General features: G+C 35.2%; 1 protein-coding gene across 1 annotated transcript in view; it reads right to left on the reverse strand.

Annotated features, from left to right (window-relative positions):
* The window catches only part of MARCH5 (membrane associated ring-CH-type finger 5), a 54407-nt gene that overhangs the window by 23037 nt on the left and 8222 nt on the right, over positions 1-23148 (reverse strand). Inside the window, exon 2 of the mRNA XM_005698211.3 lies at positions 12240-12442. Coding sequence (XP_005698268.1) covers positions 12240-12442 — 203 coding nt within the window. The remainder of the gene's footprint in view (positions 1-12239; positions 12443-23148) is intronic.

Here is a 23148-nt window from a genome sequence, read left to right on the forward strand (position 1 = left end):
TAATTCTAAATGAACAAGAAACGAGAGACTATTAAAAAAATGATCAGGCACATTTAAGAAACAATTAGAACTTATAGTGGGAACCTCACTTCCCCCCGATCAGACACTGCTCAAGAAAGAATCTGAGAAAAGGGTAACCGTTACGAAGAAATTATACTGCTACAGCAGAGACGAAAAGATGGAAAACACAGAAGAGACATGAAAAATAAAATGTCTAACAGAACTCTCATCAGAGTTCTAGAATATGAGAACAGAGAGAATGTGGGAGAAGCAATATTTGAAGAGACAAAGCTAAGACTTTTCAAAGATAGTCACTTAAAAGGAAAGTAAGATATAAAACTTAGTAACAAGTACAGGGGAAAATTTAGTATGAGAGGAAAAGCCATTTCAGTCCAGATGATGATCAACTAAAGGGGAAAAGAGAGAAAAGAAGAAACAGAATGCATTAAATTTGGTAGTAAAAATCCAACTATATGAGTATCACAGTAAGTGTAAAAAACAATTCAGAAGAGCTGAAAATAAAAGGATGAAAAAAGATAAGCAAATGCAACAACATTAAAAAAAAAAAGGTGGTATGGGGGGGGGGAAAGAGTAACTTTTCAGTAAATAAACCTGACAAACACAACCTTACTGAGATGATCAAGGTCAGTATCACAGGTGATAGGTAACTGAGAGCCGGCAACATGATGAAAACGGTACTTCATCTCTGTGGTCTTGTACCCTAAAACTCAAAACCCCAGTAGATGATGGAAAAAACATGAGATAGATCCTGACTGAGATGTTATATAAAACATGTAATCAGTATTCCTCAAAACTTTCAAGGTCACCAAAAACAAGGAAAGTCTGAGAAACTGTTACAGTCAAGAGGAGCATTAAGGAGACATGATTAAATGTAATGTAATATCCCAAACAGGATCCTGGAACAGAATACAGACATTAGGGAAAAATTAAGAAAACCTGAATAAAGTATGGGCTTAAGTTAATAATAATAGCAGTATTGGTGCATTAATTATATTAGGTTGGTGCAAAAGTAATTGCAGTTTTGCACTGTTGAACTTTGCCATTTGATATTAGAATCCATTCTTATATAAATGTGGTTATATTATACATCACTTTAATGTGCATATCTCACTTTGTTTTTCTTGCTAATGACTTATGACTTGCTGTGTATATTTATTTTGGACTATGGAAATAATGTTAGACAAACAGCAAATTCAAGCGATTTTCTTATTTGAGTTCAAAATGGGTTGTAAGCAGCAGAGACCACTCACAACATCAATACATTTGGCCCAGGAACTGCTAATGAATGTACAGTGCAGTGGTGGTTCACAAAGAGAGATCAAGAGCCTTGAAGATGAAGAGTATAGTGGTCAGCCATCAGAAGTTGCCAATGACCAACTGAGAGCATCATTGAAGCTGAGCCTCTTAAAACTACATGAGAAGTCACTGAAGAACTCAATGTTGACCATTCTACAGTCGTTCGGTATTTGAAGCAAACTGGAAAGGTGAAAAAGCTCAGTAAGTGGGTGCCTCATGAGCTGACTGAAAATTTAAAAAAAAAAATCGTTTTGAAGAGTCATCTTCTCTTATTCTGTGCAACGACAACAAGCCTTTTCTCAATTAGGTTGTAACGTGATGAAAAATGGATTTTATACAATGATAGCCAGTGACAACCAGCTCAGTGGTTGGACACTACAGAAATAAATGTTTCTTATGGCAAAAATGTGTTGATTGTAATGGCTCCTATTTTGATTAATAAAGATGTGTTTGAATCTAGTTATAATGATTTAAAATTCACAGTTTTAAACCAAAATTATGTTTGCACCAACCTAATAACAAAATCACTGCAGATGGTGACTGCAGCCATGAAATTAAAAGATGCTCACTCCTTGGAAGGAAAGTTATGACCAATTAGATAGCATATTAAAAAGCAGAGACATTACTTTGCCAACAAAGGTCCATCTAGTCAAGGCTATGGTTTTTCCAGTGGTCATGTATGGATGTGAGAGTTGTACTGTGAAGAAAGCTGAGCGCCGAAGGATCGATGCTTTTGAACTGTGGTGTTGGAAAAAACTCTTGAAGGTCCCTTGGACTGCAAGGTCCAACCAGTCCATCCTAAAGGAGATCAGTCCTGGGTGTTCACTGGAAGGACTGATGCTGAAGCTGAAACTCCAGTACTTTGGCCACCTCATGCGAAGATTTGACTCATTGGAAAAGACCCTGATGCTGGGAGGGGTTGGGGGCAGGAGGAGTAGGGGACGACAGAGGGCGAGATGGCTGGATGGCATCACTGACTCTATGAACATGAGTTTGAGTTGACTCCAGGAGTTGGTGATGGACAGGGAGGTGTCACAGAGAGTCGGACATGACTGAGCGACTGAACTGAACTGAATAACAAATGTACCATAATACACAGTGTTAATAACAGAGGAAAACTACATATGGTATATATGCAAGCTCTCCATACTACCTTTGCAACTTTTCTGTAAATCAAAAATTGTCCTAAAATAACAACAAATCAATTTTTTAAAAAGCAGGTGTAACTATATTTTCATTCTAGAGTTGGTCCTCCATATCCAAGGGTTCTGCATCTGTGTATTCAACCATCTGCACATGGAAAATATCTGGGGCAAAAATCTCCAGAGTTCCCCAAATCAAAACTCAAATTTGCTGCACAATGGCAACTCATTACTTACCATTTACTTTGTATTAGATATTTTGAGTAATATAGAGATGATTTAAAGAATATAGTACAATGTACATCAATTATATGTAAATACTATGCAATTTTTTAAAAAGGGACTTGAGCATCCATGGATTTTGGTTTCTGCAGGGGTCCTGGAACCAACCTCCTATGGATACCAAGGGGCAACTGTATTATCATATCTATGTTATGTATAAGACAAAAAAATTCTTATAGATAAAACAGTCCTTAATGATAAAAAGTTGAGCTCACCAGGGTATTTTATTTCTAAACCTGAGGGATAGGTAAATGAATGACAATTTGTTAGTCATTATCCCTCATATGTATTTATGATATATTCTTTCTCAGCAAATAAAATTTTATCATTAAAAAAGTACCTGAGTGAACATTCTGCTGAGTTTTGATAAATGCTAAGGCAGAAAATATAATTAGTTCTGTATTGATAGCAGCGTGTTGGCAAAGGCAATGAAAAAGCAGGCACTCCAATACACTGTTGGGAAGATTAAATAGACATAATCTCTACAAAAGCCAGTTTGATGGTATCTATTAATGTTATAACTGCACATACTCTGACTTACAGCTATTCCACTCTAGTCATTTATCTTACAGAAATATTTGCACATGTAAAATTATTTTACATAGCTGTTTATGACAGCACTCTTTGTAGTAGTAAAAGATTATACAACAAAGTCTGTATGTCCATTGTAAGGAGCCTGGTTATATAATCATACATCTATGTAACAATACTATACAACTACAAAGAGAAAGAAAGCTCTTTATACACTAATATGAAAGCTCTTAATACACTAATATCTACCATATATTGCTAAGAAAAAAAAGGCAAGCACAGAACACGATGTACAGTCTACCACCTGCTGTGCTCCATGTCACCGTGTGCTCCATGTTCTGTTTGCCTCTCCAAGCTCACTCCTCCTCTTTCTCCAACCTGCTTTGTGTATTAGGAAGCTGACCAAACAAACTGCATCCTCTAGGTAACCTTGCCCGTTTCCTTCTCATGTGTTCAAACAATGAGTGGAACGGCTAGGAAATCAGAGAGTGGTAAAAGCGTTCAGGCAATTTCCCCACCCTGGCACCTTGGCTGTATGCAGCCTGCCTTTCTCTAAGAGCACAGGTCCTGTTGAGCAGCCAAAGCTCTTGGAAAGTTCTGTTAACAGATCCCCTGCCTTATGCCCTCAGACCTAGGAATGTAAATGGCTTTCATAGTTGCCAGTCTCTGAGTATTTCTCTACCCCTTTTGTTCCTTTAACTCCACCCTAATGTTTATGGATTTTGTGCATGCGTGTGTGTATGTGTAGGGAGGAAGGGGAAAAGAAGGAAGGCATGGGATGGGGGCGGAGAGAGAGGCAAGGGAGAGAAAGAGAAATTAGAAGGACGGGGAAGAAAGGATACGAAAGAAAAAGAGAAGCACTTTGGAATGGAACACCAGAGACCTATAACAGTGGTTGCTGCCAAAGGAGGAAATTTACGTGGCATTGTGATTGGCGGACATGGTAAAAAGACTTTTCATTAAGTACCCTACTTTGAATCTTGGTCCATGTAAATATATTATCTGGAAGGAAAATACATGCTTTGATTCCAATAGCATCAAATCACAGAAAATCTTTGTTTATGTATAAAAATGTAATTTATTAACATTATCTCAAATTAATGCAAATTCCCAGTCTCTCTATTGTTATAGTACATGAAACTACTACTTATCCATATAAGGCCTGATAACTGACTCACTGGCTGCAAGTAACATAAAATTCAGCAATTTAAAATCCTGGCTCCTTACTTGCTAGAAACCCATGCACTTCCATTAAAAAAAATACGCTGAGTCTGTTTCCTTAACTGTAGAGTAAGGACAATATCTACTGTGAGAGCTAACACAATCAACACAGTGCCTGGCAAATAGTCAGGGTCTGTTAGCAAGTGATAGCTACTGATATCACTGTTCATATTATTAAAAGAAAACATTATAAAATAGTAATAACTATTAATTTTATTTGCTAGTTTCTCTAGGAAAGTTTTCTTCCAGGAATCATTCCTATCATCGCTAGAGAATGTCTTTTCCTTTTAAGCGTTACAGGCCACCTAACATTTGACAACCAGTTTTTGAGGGTATTGTTAGTTATCTTCAACTTTACACAGAAGTTTGAATTAATGCTTAGTTGAGAACAATAAAATACAGAAATAGAAAACAAAGCTGCAATAAAAATTAAATTGAAAGTAATCTAAGAATTTACATAAAAGAGTGAAAGTGGCAACACTGATATCAGTTGAAATCAACTTAAAGGCAAAAATTGTTACTAGAAACAAAGAAGGACATTTTATAATGGTAAAAGGGACAGTCCATCAGAAAAACACAACAAATTAGGAACATTTATGCACCTAACAATAGAGTGTAAAATAAAACAAAAATGGACAGAACTGGAGAAACAGACAATTCAACAATAGCTTAGACTTTAACAGCTCACTTTTAACGATGAATAGGTAAAAGATCAACAAGGAAACAGAAGATTTCAAAAATTTATGAGTCAACTAGATATTTATATCACACTCTACCACAACCACTAAACAGAATACACATCTTCTTAAGTGTACATGGAATATTTGCCAGGATAAAGCTTGCTAGAACATAAAACAAGCCTTAATCATTTAAAAGAACAGATATCAAAGTATGTTCTTTGATCACAATGGAATGAAATTAGAATCAATAAAAGAACGGCATTTGGGAAATTTATAAATATGTTAAAATTAAACCACACACTCCTAAATAATCAACAGGTCAAAGAAGAAATCCAAATATTGCTTAGAGAAATTTATAGATGTAAATGACTACATTGAAAAATAAGAAAGGTCAAGAGAATGAAAAGCCAAGCTATAGACTGGGGTAAAAATATTTACAAAAGATATTCCTGACAAAGAACTGTTATCCAAAAGATAGAAAGAACATTCAAAACTCAACAATAGGGAAAAAATGATCAAAAGACATTACCAATTATGACATCTTAGCAAAGAAGATATGACTGCTAATAAGCATATGAAAAGACATTTAATATCTACATCATTAGGGAACTGCAAATTCAAACAATACGATATAAATGGCTAAAATCCCCAAAATGGAAAACAATAAGTGCCGACAAGGATATAGAGAAACAGGAACTTATTGCTGGTCAGAATGCAAAATGTACAGCCATTCTGAAATATAATTTGGTAGTTTCTCACAAAATTAAAAATACTCTTACCATATGATCCAGCAATTACGCTCCCTGTTATTTACATAAATAAGCTGAAAATATATGTCCACACAAAAACTTGCACATAGCTGTGTACTATAGCTTTATCTATAATTGCCAAAACCTGGAAGCAACAAAATGTCCTTCAGTAGGTGAATGGAAAAATAAGCTGTGATAAGTCCAGATACTGGGATATTACTCAGTGCTCACAAGAAATGAATTATCTAACTGTAAAAGGAATACAGAAACTACGGCTACATACCATATGATTCCAACTACACGGCATCCTGAAAAAGGCATATGAAAACAGTGAAAAGATCAGTGGTTATCACGGTTTAGGGAAGAGGATGGGATGAATAATAGATGGATTTTCAGTGCAGTGAAATACTATGTATTATACTATAATAGTGAATACACATCATTATATATTTGTCCACACCCGTAGAATGTACAATACCAAGAGTGAACCCTAATGTAAACTTTGGACTTTGGGTAGTAATGTGTCAATATAGGTTCATCAGTTGTAGAAATGTATCACCCTGGCGAAACACATTAATTAATGCAGGAGGCTAAAACCCACGGACAGAGAAGCCTGGTGGGTTACAGTCCATAGGGTCGCAGAAGAACTGGGACAGGAAGTGACTAAGCACACATGCATGTAGAGAGGCAGGGAGTATATGGGGTGTTTCTGTACCTTCCTCTCAATTTTCCTGTGAACTGTTCTCAAATGCAACATCTGTTTTAAAAAAGATCTCAAACCCTTAATCTATCCTTATACTTTAAGAAACTAGAAAATCAAATTAAATCCAAACCAAGTAGAAAGAAATAACAAAGACTAAAGTGGAACTAAATGAAATAGAAAGAGAGAAACAAACAAACAAACTGTAAGTTCATTCTTTGAAAAGATCAACAAAATTAACAAATCTTTAGCTAGACTGGCCAAGAAAAAAGAGGTAAGAGTCATATTACTAAAACAAAGTCAAGAATGAAAGAGGGGACATTAATATTAACCTTACAGAAATTAAAAAATGAAAAGCTCAGGACCAGATGGATTCACTATCACCAAACATTTAAAGAATTAACACCAATCCTTCACAATCTCCTTCCCAAAAATGTGAAAGAAAAGATCACTTCCCAACTCATTTTATGAGACCAGTATCACCTAATTCTTGAACCACTGAGAAACATAAAAAAAAAAAAAATTAAAGACCAATATCTACAGATAGAAAAATTCTCAAAATACTAGCAAACCAAATTCAACAATATCTAAAATGGATTATACATCAATATCAAGTAGAATTTATCCCAGAAGGGCAACACTGGTTAATGCAATATACCATATATCAGTAGCATAAAGGACAAACACCACATGATCACTTCGACAGACTCAGAAAAGACATCTGACAAAATATAACACCCTATTATGGTAAAAAAACACTCAACAAACTAGAAGGGAAAATCTTCAATTTGATAGAAATTATCTATGAAAAACCCAGAGATAACATACTTCACGGTGAAAGACTGTTTTTGCTCTAAGATCAAAAATGAGATAAAGATGTCCTTACCACTTCCATTTAACATTGTTCTGGAGTTTGGAGCCAGGGCAACTGTGTTGTGCTATGCTTAGTTGCTCAGTCATGTCCCACTCTTTGTGACCCCATGGACTGTAGCCCACCAGGCTCCTCTGTCCATGGGGATTCACCAGGCAAGAATACTGGAATGGGTTGCCATGCCCTCCTCCAGGGACTCTTCCCAACCCAGGGATCGAACCCAGGTCTCCCGCATTGCAGGTGGATTCTTTACCGTCTGAGCCACCAGGGAAGCTCAGGGCAGCTAGGCAAGGGAATGAAATAAAAGCAGCTAGACTGGAAAAGATGAAGCAAAACTGTTTCTATTCCAGATGACATGATATTATATATAGGAAATCCTAAGCAATGCACTAAAATACTGTTAGAACTATTAAATGAGAACAGCATGGTTGTAGGATATGTGATAAAAATACAAAAATCAGCTGTATACTACACACTTGCAATAAGCAATCTGAAAATAAAATTAAGAAAACAACTGCACTGAAAATACCATCAAAAAGAATGATAGAAATAAATTTAACAAAACAAATTTTGGGGAGTAAGGTATAGACTACTAGGTATAAAATAACCTATAAGGATACAACATGGAATACAGCCAGTATTTTATAATAATTATAAATAGAGAATAACCTTTAAAAGTCATGAATCACTATACTGTGTATCTGTAACTTATACAATGTAGTGTAGCAACTATACGTCAATTAAAAAGAAAAACCCAAAATACTTAAAAAAAAAAAAAGGAATGAATGAAATACTTATGAATAAATTTAACAAATGAAGAGACCTGTACACCACAAACATACTGTCCCTGGATCCTTTTGTTTAGCTAAACAAAATAACTATCTGGTCTTAAGCTGCATATAAATATTTTATTATTTTTTTGAAATATTTTATTTTCAATAGAAGACAAACTGTTCTCGGCTGGTGTTCTTTTCCTGTTTTAAATCTATGCTTCTTAACTTTAACATGTACATAAACTAATGATTCCATGAAAACGCAGATCATTAATTAGAATGAGGGGTGGAGTTAACATTCTTCATTCTTTTAATTAATTACTCATTTAGCTGTAACCAGCCTTAGTTGTGGCACATGGGATCTGATAAGGCATGTGGGATCTTAGTTGTGGCATGTGGAATCTAGTTCCCTGACCAGGGATTGAACCCCGGCCCCCTGCATTGGGAGCACGGAGTCTTAGGCACTGTATCACCAGGGAATTCACCAGGTTTTTCATCCTTAACAGATCTCAGATGATTTTAATGTTGCTGGTTCTGAGTAGTTTTTAAGTGCCTGTAGTTACACACAACTGTCCTACTTCACTAGAAAAAAGCGAATAATGAGAGGAGTGAAAGTCTGATGGACTGTCTCTAAGTTTTCCATAGCCAGGTACGATACATTCCCTACTGACAATTAAGAACAGACCTTTGCCAGCATCCTTCACCATGGTCACCACTAAGTACCAGAGAAGATGCAGACTTTGGCCAGCTAGTCAAACAGACTGCAGCTAAATCCATATGAAAACTCTTTTTTAATACCCGCTACACAAAGACCATCTCACAGAATGTTGATCATCAGCTCTTCCTTTCTGCATCTTTTCTCCTGTCTCTTATTTCTTCTTTTGGCCAGTGTCTCCTAAGCGTCTTTGGGGGACCAATGGTGGTCCCTGGCAATCATCTGGTTTACTATAGACAATTTGGTTTAAATGAAAAGTGATAAAAGCTTTGATCACAAACATTTCATAAATTGAAGATTAATTATGACTTTCAAGGAAATTCTTTTAGGTTCATAACTGTTACGTTCCAAGGGTCACATATGCTTTACAAGGTTAAGAAGAGACTGACTCAGCTAACAAACTTCGACATCATGAGTTGTTTACATTGGCTAAATATATTATTTTATTGTTGTTCTTATCAGCGTGGTAAGTCTCTAATCTAAGTAATAACTGCCTCAAAAGCATTCACTGAAGAGTAGAAATGATGAAAACATACTTGACTCGAAATGATAAATAGTATGATCTTACAGAGTGAAAACAGTAGGATCTTAGAGTGGGCTGTGACCAGTGAATTACAAGTTATTAGTCTGTACTAGGGGAACTCCTTATTCCCATCACAGCACAACACATTTTAAAACAGGGTCTAAATCATTATAAAACAGTAAGAAGAAGCCACTGAAGTCTTCAAATAATTTTCAACCACAAAGCCATTGAAGTCTTCATATAATTTTCAACCACTCTAGTAAACCAACTGACACCTGCATTACAAATTTTGTCACTGACAGCAAAGATTAAAAACTGTAAAGGAACTTTAACTTATTTTAACAAAATCAAGTGTAACTATAGTCAGCTGCAAAATTAATGACAAATATGCTCAGAAAGAAAACAATCTACTGGTATATTTCTGTATCAGATGACACTGCTGGACATTATATAACAGGTGTCACATTCAGTGAGTAAGAACAGTTAGTATCACAGGTGTATGCTCTTAAATATTTTATGACTGTAAGAAACCACTAGTATTCAAAGTATGAACCAACCCTTGGCATATACATAAACTGTAAATAAAACTTTAATTCTGATTATCAATGAAAACATGCTTTAGAGAAGGGATTTTCTTTAACCAACAATTATCTTTGAACCTTAACTTGAAAATATACACTAGGATCAACATAGCCAAAAGCACTAGTCGTGTGTACCCAGGAACATTATGGCACCTAAAAGTCAATTCATACAAGGCTCCATTCACAGGCAACAGCTGGAGTTTGACAGTTAAATTTGCTATTGAGTCTATTAAAGATTGCATAGAAAACTGTGAATATATATTCAACTGCAGGCCTTGAGCAGATATCCTCGGCATGTTATGTCAGGAAAAAAGAAGTAAGCACAACACTCTGATTTTTTATCTTGTCAGGAGGAAAGATGCTACCAAAAGCTGTTCAAATGAAGAATATACATTTCCACCCCATGACACCGATAAGGTCAGTAAAAAATTTCTGTGATTATCTGTGGCTTACTCAAGTGGCAGATCTCTGTGAGACATATAGTGAATAGCTTGAACCCATCATAGCTGAAATTCTTTAGGATAAAATACAAAGACCAAATCATGATACACACAGCTTAATCATAGTTTGACTTTTCCAACATCTAGCCAAGCTCTATCCTTGTAGAATGAAATGGATATCTTATTATTAGTATACTTAGAAAAATTTATTCAGTTACCACACTAGACCTAAAAAAATGTATTTCATAGAACTGAAATACACCAGGACAGATTTACCCAGTGCCACTTTCCAAACTGAAATATTCAACTTCATTGCTGAGTGCCATGCATTTGTCCACTCAGATATTATAGGTAGTTTTCAGTGAGAATTCTTGCAATAATTTTGGTATTCATCCATCTGAATATCTAAAACATCTAGAAGAATCATCCTATACTTGCTGCTGAATCATCCTATACTTGGTTGTTGGAAATATTCAACAATCTATAGTTGAAAAGTGCGATTATCTGATTTAGCAGAACTAATAAGACAAGAGACTGTAGCTTTGACTTCAGTGAGCCAGGTATCAATGTGGTGAAAGACTGCAGCAGTAATTGCTTTTCATGATGTTTAGAAGGCCCATCAACGAGATCCACAAATGCTAAATGTCCAAAAAAAAGGGTACTTTCTCTACTACACTATTTTTCTTTCATAGAAAACTATCACTTCTTCCTATGCATTATGTTAGAGAAATATAGACAACTACGGAAATTTTGATTGCCCTTATTATTAATCTTCTCACATTAGAAAAGCACTTCAAAAAAAAAAGAAAAGCACTTCATCATCTGCATTTATGTAGCTTTATTTTTAAAAAAAAGGTCTGATTTCAATATGTATAGCACCTAGGAAAAAATAACATATCTAATAATTTCCAATTTCTCCTTCAAACATTCCTCCACAAAGTCATTTTTTCCTTTGGACCTTCTGAAAAACCAAACTGCTTTCAAACACTTCTTGATTGTAGTCAAGGATGATATTAAAAATGTTTAATGACATTTTTATTAATGGCATGGCATAACCACCAGAGAATGATACCAGTTCATAATCACATGGCTGTATTGAAACATGCTAACTAAATATCAGTGTTAGTTACAGCTTCCTTTAAACATTCTGCTACACTTATTTCAACTCTAGCCTCATTCTCAAAGACTACTGGTTATTTCTTGCCAGCCAATTCACAGAGAAAGGAAAGTAGTTTTCACGAAAGACAGCCATATAAATTGGATTCCAAAGATTAATTTAACACTGCATTTTATTAAATATTTAATGTCCTTACTTTTATTCCTTAATACAAAAATTAAGAAGAATAAATATTAGAACAACTATTGTTTTCTTTCTCCCACACCATTGGTTTCTAGAGAATGAGGCTCCTTAGCTTTTTATTATAGTTGTGTTACTTGATTTTATCTACATAATTAGATATCCAAGTTCTTTATCCGTCAACCAAAAGAAAACATTTAATACACAAATGGATAGATTTGGGAATATATTAAGGATAAGGTAAACTGTTAGCAAAACAAATAAATATCTGACATTTAGATGTAAAACAGAAATGGAATAGAGAAACTCACAAAAAAGCAAAGAGATGACTCAAAGACAAACCTAGGGTCTTAGAGTCACATACAATGTAAGAACATGGTATATATATATCTGTGTTGGTTTCAGGGGCCTTCTTACCCAACTTTGGAAAAACTATTAAGTACTCAGCATTGCACTGAGGACACGCCACTCTGGCTGTACTGTTTCCTCTCTGTTTTTCATCCACCCAGCGCTGTAGACAAGCCTGGTGAACCCATTTCGTAGATCCTCTGCATCTGCATGGTCTCACCCATTCAGCTGTTCTATCATCTTCATCAGTGGCAAAACACACCCAGCAACTTCTGTAAATTAAGAGAGAAAACCATGATATTATCATTAACACTCCAGCCTCCTCTTCACTGCAGCTCCACTTAATGGGATGAGCCTCCTATGTTATATTATAGAACCTTTAATTCTATATTAAAAGACTGAGGGGGAAAATAACCAACACATTTCCAGTAGAGTAGCTTCTCCTTTTTTCTGTTCTTCCTTGTGTTCTGCAGAGTCTTGTGTTTTCTGAATTTTGTTTTTACATAACTTCCTCAATCTTTCTAGTAATTTTTCACCTTCTCTAATGAACCAGAATGCAAAGAGACAATCCTCAAGCTGCTTTTATAAGACCTAATAATTCTTGAGGAGTGGTAAGTATAGGAATATGTGAAATTCAGTGTATCTCCCATTTCAACAACATTAATCTCTTAACCTCTTGAACTTGGAGAACAAAAGTATTACACAAATGATTTCACATATGGTCTCATTTAATTTTCACCTGAGAGGGAGAAAAAATCCAGTCATTTCTCTTTCTGGTAAAGTATGACTATAAGAGAGAAAGATGATTAAATTTACAAGCACAAAGGAAAGAACAGATGAAGACATCAGGATAAATTGTTTTTGGATAGTGAGATATTATAGGTATGAGTGGTTTTCCTTTTTTCTGGGAATTAAATTATATTTATTATATTTGAAACCTAGAAGTCTCAAGTCTGGGATGCCTATATTATAAAAAGAATCTTTATTGAGATGGTTAATTTTTAAACTTCTTCCTATTGTGCTCTGAAGGGTGCTTCATGAACTCTAATTTGTTCTTGTGGAATTAGGTTGCAATTCCTTATTTTTTCCTCCCTATTGACACAAGTTTTGACATCTATTTCCATTAGGGCAAATATTACAATTAAACTCAATGACACCATTCACTCCCTTCTACTCCCACTGCACAAGAGGAAAACAACTGCTAATTAAAGCTTGTCACCTACTGTGCACTTTTAATTAGATAAGTTGGCTTCTATTACAATAACTAGCTTAACTATGCTTAGTGGGAAAGACTTATATAGTCAGGTACTGTAGATAAGTCTCCAGTCTTTGTAGATCAACGTGAATTTTAATCGCATGCACCAATTAAAACTTCTTAGAATAGGGGGAAAAAACTGAACTGAATACATGGTAACAATATCTAAAATTGTGTTTTTACTTAGCTTTCAAAATCAGTCAGATTTCATATGACCTACCTAGGTAAAACTGGAGGGAGGTAGCATTTGTTTAAGCATGCTTGACCCTCTGACTCACCTCAGCCAAGCTGTCTTGGGTCCTCATGCTATCTTATGGTTAAACAGAAATGTCTCCTCCTCACTTTATTTTTCTTAACTTTATTGTGGTAAAATATATATAACATAAAACTGAATACTTTAACCATTTTTAAGACTACAATTCAGTAGCACTAAGTCATTCACACTGCTGTCCAACCACCACTACTACCTGTGATTTCACTGGGTTTAAACCAGTTTTTTTCATAAAAATTCAGTTGACAAGTATAGAGCAAATATCCCAGTTATTTGTGGTATTTGTATATATATTGGAGAAGGCAATGGCACCCTACTCTAGTACTCTTGCCTGGAAAATCCCATGGACAGAGGAGCCTGGTAGGCTGCAGTCCATGGGGTCGCTGAGGGTCGGACACGACTGAGTGACTTCACTTTCATTTTTCACTTTCATGCACTGGAGAAGGAAATGGCAACCCACTCCAGTGTTCTTGCCTGGAGAATCCCAGGGACGGGGGAGCCTGGTGGGCTGCTGTCTATGGGGTTGCACAGAGTCAGACATGACTGACGTTACTTAGCAGCAGCAGTATATATATTTCCCCATAACCAAGGTAATTTTGTAAATATATTTGTATATCGCTGACAGAATGAAATGTATTATTTTGGTAACAAAATATAGGCAGAAATATCTAGAAAGTAGACTTCTAGGTTCTTGTAAGTTTTTCATATCAACAATGGAACATATATGTAGCTAAATCAAACTGAATTTTAAATTAGGCCAATTTCCAGTCATCAGGAAAAAAACAAAATGTAGAAGTATTAATTAGGTTGAACCAAATGAAACTGCCTATATTTATGTGTTTAACTTTTATTTAAATGGCAGTTTCATATATCAATCTAATGGGAATATTTGTATAGCTATAATCCCTACAAATTCTGGATAAGAATAAGCCTATTTCTGCACCACCACCCCCCCTCAATTAATATGAAAAATTTCGAACTTTATTCCTAACATCCAGATTCTATCATTTTGCTACATATTCTTTCACCAATCTTATTTTTTGATGCATTTCAAAATTTCAGACATTAGTGCACTTCACCCCTAAACACATTTATAGTTTTACTTTTTAGAAGGTACTCAGGTCAGAGGCACTTCTGGATTTTTTTCTAATTTTACAGCTATGGTAGATAAGATAGTTGAACCATGATTTACAGTGAACTTATTAGGTACATTGTTTAATTCATAGTGATAGTATACAGCTTAAAAATTTGGATTTTTAAGGTAATGCTTGTTAGAGATTAACTGAAATTATTCTATAGAGCGGATACTTAAAAAAAGAACCCTTATTGATAACAATACGCCCAAAAGGTTTGCTGATTTTCAACATCTACTAACTTACCACATACATTTTCCATTTATTCTAACCACTTAACATTACATCTGATGATGGTCATCTGAGATCAAATAGTATTGCCCACAATATGTAAATTTCTAACACCACCAAATTAATGCATCTAAAAATTATAATTTAGATGCAAATAAGTATGAAATCAAGACTTGTAACTTAATAGTACAAAACAAGCAAGCAACTGAAAACTAAAGAAATTGTCAGTAACATACACTGTGCATTCACTGATTCCATGTAGTTTCACTGGTTCCATGAAGCTGCATAAACAAAATAAATGGAAGATTGTACCCATCTGGAAAACTCTGTAAATTAATTCAGGCTACATCTAGTAAATATAAGATATTTAAAGTTCTAGTGAAATTACCATAGCTATATCCTTCCCTATTTTAAGGAAGGATGGATCAATCTGGATAGATCAGAGAAGGCTTCAGGAAGGCCTGACAGTAGAAATTTGCAGGAGCAAGTGATTTTATCATAGGGATTCTCAAAACACAGTTCTCTGAGATGAGCAGTTCAGAATCACTAGGAAACCTGCAAATTCTCTGGCTCTACTCCAGACCTAGTAAATAAGAAACTCAAGAGGAAAAGGGCCTAGAAATCTGTGTTTTAACAAACCCTCAAGGTGACGTGATATTAAATAGTTTGGGAACCACTAGTACAGAAAAATGGCAGGTTAAAAAAAAGCAAAGAGACTGCAGAAAGCAAACTGTGTGAAAGGGATAATTATTGGACTTACTTAAGGTAGAAATAATAGCTTCCGATGAGTACATATTTTTAATATAAATAACAATACAGAAAATGTTAAGTTCTAAAGAATTTATTAACTGATACACCACCTTAATAGGTTTATGAGTTTAACCTACATGATATGGAAAGAACATTAGTCTGTGAAATAAGGGCCAGGTATGTGGGAAATTAACTTAAAGAGTATAAAAATGGTCACATGGGCAGACAGCCTATAAGATAGTTATTAGTCTTTAGGGCTGGAAATGAGGGGAGGGAACAATGTCTGTATAGAAATCTTTTCTTCCCTCATTAAAAAAAAAACTTATAATAGTCTGACCAGGAATATCACCTAAGAAGGTTTTATAATTATGCTTTCACTCTCTGCTTCCCCATACCCTACCCCCTGCTTGATGCAATCTATTTCAGCTATATATTCCCCAATTCCTTTCCTTCTTCCATTTAAGGAGAAAAGAGGTTGTTTGAAAATAATGGGTTTATAGTTTCTCAGCATCTTAGGAAAATAGAAATTTGTGGTTTAATGTACAGCATGATTTCTCTTTTTTAGGAGCAAAAAGTATCCCACACTTTTTAAGGAAAATCACTCTTCCCGCCAGCATCAGCCATGTGTGTGGTTTCTTTAGGCAGTTAGTCCCACATCCCCAGCTCCAGGAAGAGTAATCCTTAGATTGGTTTAAGGGGAGTATCCCACGTCCTAGATTACAGTGACAAGTCTGGGCCCATAAAGCTGGTTTTATTAGAGTGCACTTCAGAATTTTTGCTGGGAAAGTTGGTACACAGACTTTCTTTTCCATTGGACTTGAAGGCAGGAAAAATGAGGAGCTAAAGGAGAGTCTGAGGCTTTGCTGCCAGGAAAGCCACAACGTGGAGCCTGAAGAACCCAGAGGAAGCTAAAAGATAGAAACTGATGACTTTGTCTGAGACATGGATCAAGCTGTGCTTAAAGCTAAATATACCCTTGCACTGTTCACTTACATAAACCTATAGTTTGTTTTTTTTTTTTTCCTGGTTTAACCTGTTTGGGGCCGATCTTTCAGGTGTAACCCAAACAATCTTGCTATAGAGTGTGAGAAATTGGAAATAAAGAGATAGCCCTGAACAATTATATGATGTGAACTCCTAAACAGCTTTTATAATAACACACAGGTATTTTTGTCAATGGCTTTATTTCCTACTGACCAGACTTGAGCAGGAAGGACTTAAATAAATCTGATTTCCACTGCCAAGTACTCTGAGTCGTGCAAGTTTTTCTGTTTCTCACACAGAGCAAAAATACGCTCCTGATTCTGGTTATTAGATCAGGTCATTTCTTAGAAACAGCCAACAAAGATAAAACCAAACATTTTTAAGAAATTAAAAATTCTTACTGACAGCGCTATAATATTTCCACTGCAGGATCAATTTAACTATAATTCTACTTTACATTATATTTTAATGTTATAATTTATGGGATGGCAATTTTAATGCCCTTAAAAGTAAGAACAACTGCTCTGAGGCACACCTCCTCTCCTCCCTACCCCCCTCCCCCATTATTATCTTAATAAATTTGAGCACTGGATTTTAATAATTAAAAAAAAAGTGAGAACAATTGGCTATTTGCGATTTCAAAAGACAAAGCCAAAAACTTTTCAAGTCCACACCCAAGGAGAGGTTGTAATTTCTGACAAAACTCTAATAAAGAGCTTCTCTTTGAGTCATTTCCTACCCTTGTTCTCTTCAATCCTCCATCTCTCAGAAAGCAGCGATCAGTGTGATGTACAAGCATCATCTGAGACCTTGCTAGAAACGCAGATTTTCAGGTCCCACCCAAGACCTGCAGAATCAGAAACTCTGATGGGACCCCACATTACGTTAAAAAAATTTATTTATTATAAATTTCTTCCAAAATTATTTTTCTTTTTTGATTTTGGTAGAACATATAAAATTTCCATCTTAATTACCTTTAAGTGCACAATTCAGTGGCATTAAACACATTTACAGGTTGTGCTACCATTACCACCACCCATCCCCATATAACTCTTTTCATCTGGTAAAACAAATTCTGTTCTTATTAAATTCCCCAAGCCCCTGACAGTTACCCTTATGTTTTCTGTCTTTATAACTTCGACTATTCTAAGAACCTCACACAAGTGGAATCATCCAGTATTTGTCTTTTTATGTCTTCCACGTTCATCCACATTGTAGCAGCTAATCTGCAGATTATCTTTCCTTTTTGAGGCTGAATACTATTCTACTCTATGTATACACACCACATTTGCTTATCTCACTCATAGATAGTAGGGCTGCTCCCAGGTTTTAGTTATTGTGAATAATGGTGTTATGAACCTGGGTGTACCAGTATTTCTTTGTGATCCTGTTTTTAATTTTTTTGGATATATACCCAGAATTGAAATTGTTAAATCATATAGTATTTCTATTTTTAACTTTTTGAGGAGTCATCAATGTTGTGTTTTAACAAACCCTTCATGTGATTGACTGTGAGACCTAAAGTTTGAGAACCTCTGCTTTGGTCATTCTTCCTTTTTCCATATTTCTTCCCTTTGTAAATTTTCTCAACTCACCATAATAGAAAAATGAAATCTGATTTTATATTCAATGTAAATGGTTTTTAACTTAAAAAGTAAACAAAATGCTTCAGATCTTTCTTTATTCTAAAGGAAAAAAGCTAGCTAAATTTGGGAAAAAGATTTTGTGAGTTCAGGATATTCTAACTGGTTAAAGAATTTGGGCTTTGGAGCCAGACTGTTTGAGTTCAAATTCCCTACTTACTGCTTATTTTAGGTTTAATGACAGTCTCTTTCAGGACTTCTTTAGGTCAGGGGGTTCTTAATCTGGGGTCCACAAAAAATTTATGGGGTTAGTAAATTTGGATGGGGAAAAAAATAACATTTTAAAAATTTTCACTAATCACTGAATGATATTCAATTTTCTTTCAATTATGAATCTAAGTAAATCATAGTAATATCAGCAGTACAGCAATTAGAAATTAGAACAGTGACCAGTAATTTCCATATTATAGCTGTCCAGATCCCCAAATAACATTTAACCCATCACTAATCTGAAATTAATTATCAAGAGTCACCAATAATAGATCTTGCATTTGTGTTAAAGCTCCTATTACTACATCAGATTTTTAATATTTTGTCAGGTGTATTTCTACATAATTGGTTCATTTCTGACCTACCTATTTTGTTTTATTCTTTCAAAACATTCTGAGAAGGAACTCATATGCATAACTAAACTTCCAAAGTAGTTCTCAGGATAAAAAAAGGTTTTATGTTAAAATTCCCTATTGTAGAACCTCCCCTACTCTGTTGGTGGGAATTAAACTGGTGCAGCAACTGTGGAAAACAGTATAGAGGGTCCTCAAAAAACTAAAAACAGAGCTGACCTATGATCCAGCAATCCCACTCCTGGGTATGTTTCCTGACAAAACCATAATTTAAAAAAGATACATGTACCCTTATGTTCATTGCAGCACTATTTACAATAGCCAAGACATGGAAATAACCTAAATGTCTACTGACAGATGAATGGATAAAGATGTGATATGTGTACACATGTACATGGACACACACACACACACACATCAATAGAATAGTTTCTCACTGGCACATAAATTGACTAGTGTGGTTATCTAATGAATACTATTCAGCCATAAAAAATGAAATAATGCCATTTGCAGCAACATGGATGGACTGAGATTATCATACTAAAAGTCAGAAAGAGAAAGACAAATACCATAATAACATCACTTACATGTGGAATCTAAAATGACACAAATGAATTCACATATAAAAAAAGCAGAAACAGACTCAGACATAGAGAACAGACTTGTGGTTGCCAAGGGGGAGGGATGCATTAGGAGTCTGGGACTAGCAGATGCAAACTGATATATATTCAGAATGGATAAACAATAAAGACCCTACTGTATGGTACGGGAAACTATGTTCAGTAATCTGTGCTAGAAAAAGGAGACTGTATGTAGGTGTGTGGCTCAGGCACTCTGCTGAACATCAGAAATTAACACAACATTGTAAATTAACTATACTTCAGTAAAGTAAATTTAAAAAAGATTCTCTATTGTAAAGGATTAAACAAGTGATTTTGAAACAGCTCAATTGCCTGGCATATATATAACCACCAAATGAACAGTAGCAATAATGGCACGGATAGACAAGAAAGATGCTATCAACTTTATAGCTATGCCTAGATTTTATGGATGCATTTTCTTACCTAAATTAGCTCATAAAGTAGTTCTGCCTGGCACCCTGGTATGCAGTGGGAAAAGTCCTGGATTCCTAACCATTCTTTAGTTTTTCAGTAGGCCAACACCAATGCGTAAGATATTCATTCACAGCCACATTTCACTTTTTTCCATCCTTTTTTTTCCTTCCACTAGGTTTTGTAAATGCTGCTTGCTTGCTGATATCAGCAATTTACACTCACAGTTTATAATACTTTCACACCTTTCTGCCAGCCAAGCTGAGGCTCATCGGTTTACAGATTAAAAGGAGGTCTAGGAATTATCACAACTGGTTCAGAGATCAAAGAACAAATCACTATTATACTATGAAGACATGAGAAAGAACTAAAGTAGACAACTCTAAAGTCTATTACTTAGTCCTTAAAATAAATGTATGGCCTTATTGGTACTGGTAATATCACTGATCTATATGCATAACATGCCTCTCTTTATTTAAAAAAAGTTAATTCTATGTGGTTTTAAATTTAAATTCAAACATTTTCCAATTATAAGTCCTTCTTGATAGCAAAACTTATAAACAGTTTGAGGAATACATATCTAGTTTGTCTTAAATCTAAGTGTATTCAATATTTCTCCGAGATTAACTTGAACGTACTAAGTATGTTCACTATTTGATGTCAGAAGAAATACATTTAAGGAACTTACAGTCTAGTTAAGGAACAAATATACGCATAGAAGAATCACATAAAAACAACCATACAGAGCATTAAGTGTCCAGCTAATGCAGAAATGTGATGATGACCATAAGAAACACAGGATGAAACAGCTGAGAGGGTTTCATGAAAAGGCAGAACTACAATTGAGATGACAATTAGGGAATGAAAAGAACAAGGGTATCTGAAGTAAGAAAGCAGCATAACCAAGCTTAGAGAGAAATGAGCATATGGCCATGGACCATGAGAAAACCAATGTAATTGGAGCAGAAAAGTTTTAAAATAAAGCTAGATATTACAAACCACTTGGGAAAGGATGGATGACAAAGGTAACCTACTTCATAGGGTTCATATGTGACTAAACCAGTTTATATGGTTAAGTTAATTATTTAAAAAGTATATGGGGAAAAAAGGGGAGCAAACTTTACTTATCAATAGAATACTTTTTCACTGGCACATAAATTAACCAGTATGGTTCTCTAATAAAACAGCTGACAGTAAAGTCTATCTTTGCAGATTTAGACTGCAGGTGTTTATCTTGGATTATCAGAAAGATCTGGAAACTCTGCCCTAGAGATTACTGTGATGAAAAATGGAGGGTAGCAGAACAGAAGAGTTCCAGAATACAGGAGTAAGAGGAATGAAACAGGCTTTAAATTGTTATTGTTGTTATTATATATGGTATCTTACCAATGTATTTGCATGAGTGTTTTAAGGAAAGAGAACATGTCCTTAATTCAAAACATGTTTAGTGAACCATGCTCTGGTTAATGTGAGGAATGCGTAAATTTAACAATGGAAAAAAACTGCAAATTGCTTGCTTTGTCTCAGGATTTAAAGTATCACATCCTATGTATTCTTAAACAAAAACTATACCATCAAGACTAAAAACCTCTTTATATGTCTGTCCACCCAAGTGGAATAGAAGTTAAAAAGTATCTGAATTTATCGAAGAGTTACCACAATTATTAATACATTATGAAAGAGAGGAAGAGAAATATACCACAGTGAAAGCAATCATTTATTGAGCATATATTCATGCCATGCTCTTTATCTCGGATCTCCATAAAGTCTGCAAACATAATTATTTCCCCCCTTAAATAAGGAAACAAAAGCCCAGAAAGGTTAAACAGTCTGCCCAAGGCTTCATGGTTAAATAGAAAGGCATGAATGCAACCTAGGCCTCAACTCTAAAACATCAGATTTTTGTAAATTATATGCCATTAAAAAAAAAAATCAGCTTTTTTTCACTGCACCATGCTGCCTTATGGATAGTGTATTCTGAGAAAATTTTCCATTTCTCATTTTTAAGGAAATTATGGTTAGTGCAAGTCATTATGTGTTTCATTTTTGCTAGGGTACCTTTAAGTGGCCATAAGGAGCTTTCACTAGAAATCTATAAACCTCTTCCAGTGTACCCTAATGTGCCATATAAATGTTACCACCTCTCATCTTATAACTATGGCATATAAGGAACTGGGAGGCATGTATGTATATATAGTATGTAAACAACTGCTATAGGAGTCTGGAGAAGAGTGGGAAATATGTCTGGCTGAAATAGTCAGAAAAGCTTTATAAATGAGGCAGAAACTAAACTGGATCTTGAAGAGTGAGTAGAATTTTGAAAGACAAGATGCTGAAAAGAATACAGGACAGTGTGCATATCAAGCTGGCCTGGGCAAAAGATGTATACTCACATACTCATTTTTAAACAGAAGCAGAGCTTTAAGAAGGTAGCTAGTGCCAGCCATGTATTCTGTGTCTTAAACATAATAGAGAGCATAATAAATATGACTATGGAGGGTCTGACTGGAAAAGGTCAGTTTTCATTCTAATCCCAAAGAAAGGCAATGCCAAACAATGCTCAAACTACCGCACAATTGCACTCATCTCACACACTAGTAAAGTAATGCTCAAAATTCTCTAAGCCAGGCTTCAGCAATACATGAACCGTGAAATTCCAGATATTCAACCTGGTTTTAGAAAAGGCAGAGGAACCAGAGATCAAATTGCCAATATCCACTGGATCATCGAAAAAGCAAGACAGTTCCAGAAAAACATCTATTTCTGCTTTATTGACTATGCCAAAGCCTTTGACTGTGTGGATCACAATCAACTGTGGAAAATTCTGAAAGAGATGGGAATACCAGACCACCTGACCTGTCTCTTGAGAAACCTATATGCAGGTCAGGAAGCAAGTTAGAACTGGACATGGAACAACAGACTCGTTCCAAATAGCAAAAGGAGTACGTCAAGGCTGTATATTGTCACCCTGCTTATTTAACTTCTATGCAGAGTACATCATGAGAAACGCTGGGCTGGAAGAAGCACAAGCTGGAATCAAGATTGCCGGGAGAAATATCAATAACCTCAGATATGCAGATGACACCACCCTTATGG

This window comes from Capra hircus, chromosome 26 (genome assembly GCF_001704415.2).
Source record: "Capra hircus breed San Clemente chromosome 26, ASM170441v1, whole genome shotgun sequence".
Classification (NCBI taxonomy): domain Eukaryota; kingdom Metazoa; phylum Chordata; class Mammalia; order Artiodactyla; family Bovidae; genus Capra; species Capra hircus.